The 7,466-nt window shown below is 40.9% G+C and overlaps 1 protein-coding gene across 1 annotated transcript in view; it reads right to left on the reverse strand.

Annotated features, from left to right (window-relative positions):
- LOC109827726 (protein TWIN LOV 1) overlaps positions 1 to 496 on the reverse strand; it is a 9,329-nt gene extending 8,833 nt beyond the window's left edge. The window contains 1 exon segment of the mRNA XM_020394746.1: positions 1 to 496. This exon segment is cut by the window's left edge and continues 40 nt beyond it. Coding sequence (XP_020250335.1) covers positions 1 to 382 — 382 coding nt within the window. The 5' untranslated portion in view covers positions 383 to 496.

Raw genomic sequence — 7,466 nt, forward strand, 5'->3', positions numbered from 1 at the left:
CCTCAACAAGAACAGGACTCAAATGAAACAAGATCCAGTTCTCCGATCCATCCTTCCGATAATTCAGCAGACTAATCTGCATCGATCTCTCGCTCCTAATCGCCTCCCTGATCTCCATCACCGACCGCCGATTCGTCCTCGGACCTTGAAAAATCCGTCCGTTCTTTCCGACGATCTCCTCTCTCTCGTATCCGCTCATCGCCAGAAACCCTCGGCTAGCGAACACGATCGGATGGCCGGCGATCAATGGATCGGTGATGAGGAAGTTATCGGCGAGGTCGTCGAGGACCTCGATAATGGAGTCGGAGTAGTTTAGGGTTAGGGATTCGGTGAAGCGATCCATGGCCGCCTTCGCGATTACGTGCAGCTTCAGAGCAACCATCAGAGAGAAAACGATGGAGGATGGAGGAGTGAGAAATATCTCTTGGGAGTGGTGATGAGCTTGATGGCTATTATTTTTTAGCTTTTTTTTTTAAGATTTGAGGAGCCAAATTATTAAAAGAAAGAATTGTAAAATTCGTTACGAGCCCCAGACTTGTAAATGTTTTCCTAGTTAGCTACGCTGCAAAAGTACAAACCCATTTATCTCTCTTTGAAAAATGATACACTTCAAGTACATATAATACGATACTTAAATTATTGTGCTAAGGTAAAGATTCGTGAGAAATGTATCTTCTCAAATATAAGCTAGAATATTTTACATATTATTTATTTTTTGAAGATTTAGAAAATGTGTGATTAAGAAAATGAAGATTTTTTTTTTACACGAACACCACTACTTCATGGTATTGTGAGCAGCTTTTAAAAATGTGTTCCGATAAAATATTGTGAATAATAATAATTTTATGTACCTGACAAGATGGAGTTTTTATCTTTATAAATAAAATAAAATTTTGCAAATCTTGAAAGGTTGGTTCTAGAGAATTTCTATTCTAGCTGGTCCAAAATTTAACCTACTTCCAAATTTTTTTTGACATATAATCTACTTCTAAATTGGGTATGGGAAAGCTTTTCCCCAACAAGATAAGATCATTGTTTTTAGATTAATTAATTATCCACTTATACCTGAAGGAAGCCAACAGTTTTAGTTCACGGACTATATCGAGTGACCCAACTTGTGACCCATCATATTTTCCAGTTGGGTACAATTATGAGTGTACTGCTTTAAGTGGGTTTCACTTTTGGGATAACTACAAATACGGAGTGTGACGTGGGGAGCTGCAGCTGGTGAAGGCTAGATTTAGATGGGAGCTTCTGATGGGAGCTTCTGATGACGAAAAGTTTGAGTTACTGTGGGGCCCACGTGTGTGTTGGGCCCACGTGCGTGCTGGCGATGTAATCTGGTAGCTTATTAATTAGGGTTATTTTAATTTTAGTCCCTCACATCTTCAATATTTCCAAATCAGTACCTCAAATCATAGAATTTGCTATTATATCCCTCAAATCACCACATTCTTTGCAATCAGGTCCCTCTGTCTAACTTAACTCATATTTGGACAGTAGCATTGAGTTAAGCCTTAACCATATATGGTGAATGACAATACTACCCTTAGGTATTTTTCTTCCCCCTAAGACCCCCTAATTCCCATCTTTGGCATCTTTTATAATGACAGAATCTGAAACAAAATCTCTTGAAAACTGTAGAATTTTCCCATCGGTTCTCTCTCTCATACATTTGTGAATGATTTAAAGAAATTCAAGGCTAAAGAGTACGCTGATTTGTGTTCTAATTGACGGGTTTTGAAGGTCAAAATCTCAATCCCAAAAAATGCACTTTTTCGTGTTAAATTTGTAGATTTTCTGCGATTTTAGATTTATATAATAGTTTTCTCTAAATTTAATAGTTATCTGTTTAATTGATGAGAGACCAATGGGGAGATCATGGAATTGGACTCGGGCTTTTAGGGTTGTGGCTTTGATTGTCATTTGAGCTTGGGCTTTTTAGGGTGAAAATGATGAATTGTAATGGGTTTTTTGATCCAATAATTTTTATCTGGGAAAAAGATTGCTAGATTTTGAGATGAATTTTCAATTATATGTGTTATTAACATGTAAGCATATTGTTCTTAGTAATGATATACCAGGATTTATCATAGTCCTTTTCAATTTATTAGGAATTTTATGTTAATTTGAAATATATTTTTCTTCCATTGTTTATAATTCCAAAGTGATCTTTTTTCTTGGTAATTAGGTTGCAGAGATGGATGAAAGGGTCATAGAGATTATTCTAAGATATAATGGGTATTGGAAAGATATCCCTAGGACTAAGAGGAAGAAATACGAGTGCGGAAACCAAAAAAAAAACTTAGAATAGATGTTGCAAAGGGATCACTAAAGAACATGGGGAGCAAGTTGCACAATTTCTTCCTCATGTAAGGGGTCACATAATGAAACTATACTACACCATTCCGGGGACTAATCCTAGGGAATTTGGAGTTATTAAGACAATGTGATATCCATGGGAGTCTTAAAGAGTTATCTGAATAGGAGACGTGTATTGGAGTTCTTTTTGTCTCTTGATAGTGTTGACAGAGTAAGCTTGTTATCTCCAGTTTCATATAGAAGAAGGAATCTTCCAAGGGAGGGAGCTAACTTAAGCAAGAAAGTTACACATATGAACCTATGAGATGAATCAAGTGATGATGAAAACACAGAGGTTAATGACGATAAATTTGTGCATTTAGCTGAGAACAATCAAGGGGCTTATGTAGATAAATTTGAGTGGGATAAAAGGCATTAGGGTGCAATAGAAGATCCACTATTTGAAGAGGGTGTCATGAGTGATGAAACAAAGGGTGAAGTGAAGTTTAAAAAAATGAGGGTGAGAGTGAGATGGGGACTAATTTACAAGATGTAAACATAGTGGAGGATCCTATCCATATATCAGATGAGAATGTTTTGGGTATTGGAGATATTATGGCGGAGAATACAGAATATGTTAGTGATGATGTTGATGATTGTTACTCAGACAATGAGTATCATTCTTTGCACAGCTCTGAGGAGGAGATTTCTAGTGATAATGAGGATGATGTGATTGAGAATCTTGATGGGGTTGTTCACAACACTGACTATGAAGACTCTGTCTTTATTGTGGATAAACAATTTAAGGTCATGACAGATCTCAGACATTTCTTGCAAAAATATAGCATTAAAAAATTTTAATTATGCACTAGAGAAGAATGATAGTGTAAGGTTAGTTGCCAAATGTAAAGGTGAGAATTGTCCTTGGAAGTTAAGGGCCAAAAGGTTAGCTGATGGGAGAACAATAGAGATTTTAGTGTTTGTAGACATACACATGCATGGGTGGTAAATGTAAGAATAACCAAGCAACAGCTAAGTTGGTAGCAAAAAATGTGCTAAGAGATGTTTAAAAAATAGTAACATAACTCCAGAGCATATTCAGGACTTAATAAGTTCAGGACTTAATAAGAAGTAAATATTAGTTGGAAATCTCATATAGCAGGGCTTAGAGAGGACGAGAGGTTGCAAGGAACATGATTTTTGGGAATATTGAAGCTTCATATAACTTAGTTTTGTCATTAAAGAATGAGTTGTTAAGGAGAAATCCAAGGAGTCGTGTTTGTAGATGTTAAAAATTACCTATAGGTTCTCGTACGTAGCTCGAGACGGAAAAAAACAATGAATGTCATTATCTAAGTCAACAAGGATTATCTGATGCCGTGAGGAAGCTAACAAGCGCATGTAGCGAGATAACAAAACATACGAGTCAACGAGACGGCATAATAGCAAAGAAACGACTTGATCGGGAGTTTCGTTTCACCCACGAAAGACGAAGTGCTACTCATGTCTCGTTCACTCCACATGTGTTTCACCCAGGGAAGGTTGTAGATCTCTTCTCTGGCTTTCTAATGTATTTTGAATTACGTCATTCTGAGATCGAACGGGAGAATTAGAGGTAAAACAATCGAAACACGCCAACGATGTCTCGGCTAATGGCCGAGACACCAGTATTGTCTTGGCCCATGGCCGAGACACCACTGTTGTCTCCGCCCATGGCCGAGACACCACTGTTGTCTCCGCCCAAGGGCGAGACACCAGCGGTGTCTCACGCCCAGAAAAGTCATTTTTCTCACATTAACTGCCCGGAAACCTGTTTTTCGATAAGATTTTGAGATGTTTTGATTCCACAGCCTCTCCAACTGATTTGAGGCTATCTTTGAATATAGTTAAGTGATTACAACTAAGGATAAGATCAAATCGTTTATTCTTATCCAAAATAGAGCTTCTGAAGCCTATAAATACAGGCCTAGGCCCTTCATTCAGGGGGATCGGGAATTTCGGAGCAACGACGAAGCCCTATCGAATTGGATAGTGAGGAGCATGAATTTCAGTAAGGAGGAAGCAAATCCTTGGCGAGTCATTCGACAAAAAGGAGGAGAGTCCGATAGATCTGCAACCGCTTCAGCCTCATTCATCTGTTTCCCTTGAGATTGCACTGTTGTTGTGATCTCGAGAAGAGTGTTTATCTCACCGTTGTTGAGATATTCACTTCAATTTATTATCTCCTTCGCGAGACAACGAAATCAATCGGATTTGATCATTTGGTGGTCCACGGATAAACCACGGTACCAAGAAAGATCCTACGTAAGCAGAAGACTGATAAACAATCTCTCTGCGTGTTTTTTCTAGAAAGTTGTAATTTTTCAATCTCTTCTTTTGAATTTGTTGTAAATATCTGAAGTTGTAATGAATTCATCAAAGAAATTAATTTTTAACGCGAACACGCTGGTGACCACAGTGGGAGCCAACAGCCTCATTGTCAAGACTGTCATGCCGCAGCCGATGATCAAGATCCCTGTGGATGAAGAGGTCGAATACGAGTTCGACCAGCAGAAGTTCAAGGAGTACGTCTCCTCCTTCTCCTCCAGATCTTCCTCTCCTTGCAAGTGCAGGAAGACCACTTCCATGAAAAAGGTTCATTGGCCTTTAGATCTGAAGACTCAGGGTGACAATCTTCGCCCAAGTACTGTTGAAGATTCCTCTCAGGCGTCCAAGGAAGCCAGATCTGATGCTCATAGTGACTCCCCAAAAGTTAAGGAGTTGCCTGTTGAAAGCGCACAGGTTCTGACAAAGAGGGCTCGTCAGAGACGGTGTCAACGTATTGCCCGTCAATTCACCAAAACTCTGGAGCAGGTGGATGGACTCCGCTATCAAACGGATTTAGAATTCAGAAGGTTCCAAATGACTAAGCCTTCACCACAGCAAGCAATGGGGTCCTCCTCCCAACCATCGACTAACAAATGGGTTCGTGTCAAACGAACCCATTCTACTCTTGAGGAGCACATCCAGAAACGCCGTGCACTTATTGTGCATGCATGAATTCTTGTGCAAAAGGCACAAGAATTACAAAAGGAAGAGGTGATCAAGGAATCACCAAAATCCAAGCAAGTTTGGGTGCCAAAGATCAAAACAATGCCAAGAACGGCATCGAAAACAACCAAGACGCCTCCACTTGGGGAGAGACGTCGGTCATGTCTCTCACTAAATTCTAGCTCCAAGGGTGCCTCCCAGCCTCCGTCAACTTTTGATCCTATTCCTCTTGCTCTCGCACCTCTGGTGAGGCCCTACGGCAGCGTAGATCTCTCCAATTTTAGGATTCCGTTGAAGGATCGTCTTGGTCCTCTACATGAAAATTAAGGTAAAACTCATGTTAAGGAACACTTGGGTCCGCTAAATAATTCATGAGCAACTATTCAGACTGGGGGGCGTACACGCCCTCCTAACAAATTGATTCCTGGAACCACTCGCTTGGGGGTGTCGAGAATTAGGAGCCCGTTAGGGTTTCACCCTCACTAATGTGAGATCCTAGACGTGTGACTCTTGTGAATGCCAGTTAGGTGTTACCTATTCAGAGGAAAATATGTCTGATAGAAGATGGTGTTATACCTAAAAATTCAAGTAAACAGCAGATAGGTTGCTCCGGCCACAACACCGATGAGTTGTACTATCAAACTGAGGGTACGAACAAATATCAAAAAAGAAGTACTCCAGGATTAGACTCTCACTGTCCTTGTGAGAGGTTAATGAGGATAGTATTTATCAGAATGTAGCTACCTTAAGATCGCTCCACAGAGGGTCTCGATATTGGAAAGGATCTCCACTAAAGTTTCCAAACTCAAACCAAGATGCTTCCGCAAAAGAAGATCAACCAGTCAAGCTGACGAATTCCCGAAGTTCAATATCAACATGGCCAACAAGGGGAAGTCAACCCAGCATTCCAGTCCTGATCCTTTGCCCGGGGCATTTTAGCGTCTCACTTGGCTATGGTCCGGGACTATTAGACCTAGACCGAGGAGAGGGCATTCCTAAGATGATGAAGCATCAGATACAAACTCTGCAATCATTTCAGACAATATAGTATCTAGTACGGGATGAAATCAAGAATCGTTCATGATCACTACTGAGCAGATGGCACAACTCCTTCAAGAGGCATTGGCCAAACAGAAGGAAGATTTTAAAATCAAGATGGAAATTGTCGTACAACGAGTCAAGGATTTATATGCCCAACAACTCTAAGAGTTATCAAATCAATACGGTGAATCCAGTCATCGCAACACTACCAGTCAGGTAGACAGTGACCCAAAAGTGGAGGAGAATATCAAGGCCGATACCCCTCCCGACGACAAAGATGCTAGGGTGGCCCCATCAATAATACCAATACTGGGGGTGGTCCCATCAACAACACCAACACTGGGGTGGTCCTATTGGTCCTCTTCAAAATTGCCAAAAGAGAGATGTAGGCGAAGATGTGAAGATGAAAGACTTTGAGAGCAAGATCAATGCTTTGATGTCTGCTCAAGAGATAAAGAAGACATGCATCCCATGTCCTTATCCGAGAGAGTAGGAGTCAATTCTGCATCCGGTGAAGTTCAACTTAATCAACTTCACGTCATTCGATGGAAGAGGTTCGCCCACTCAGCACTTGATTTACTTCAAGTCTCACCTGGGTTTGATCTCCGGCAACGAACCCTTGATGGTTCGGTCATTCTTCGGCACCCTACGCGGAGCTGCCTTCGATTGGTACCACCATCTCAAGCCAGAAAGTATCAATAGTTAGGACGACATGAAGAGCATGTTTCTCACCAACTTCTTTCATGACGATATTGAGGTGTCAATCGAAACACTATTTGATGAGAAGAAAAAGGACGGAGAATCGGTCGAGAACTTTGTCAAGCGCTTTCGGAATAAGGCAATGAACTTCCGAGATCCGGTCACAGAGGGATTCATCTTCCAAACGTGTCATAACAATCTTCCTTTGGACGTGCTGGAAGCTATGAGCATAGCACCATCCAAGATTTAGAAAGAATTGAAGGTGCGCGGGGATCAAGCCGAACGCTTCCTTAAAAGGAAGAAGGCTGAAAGAGGTCAACCAACAGCTAATTCCCCAAAGTAGAACTTCGTCCCTCATGGTAAAGGGAAGGCGTAAACAAATACAGTGGATGCCA

Source organism: Asparagus officinalis, chromosome 1, assembly GCF_001876935.1.
Source record: "Asparagus officinalis chromosome 1, Aspof.V1, whole genome shotgun sequence".
In the NCBI taxonomy this organism is placed as follows: Eukaryota; Viridiplantae; Streptophyta; class Magnoliopsida; order Asparagales; family Asparagaceae; genus Asparagus; species Asparagus officinalis.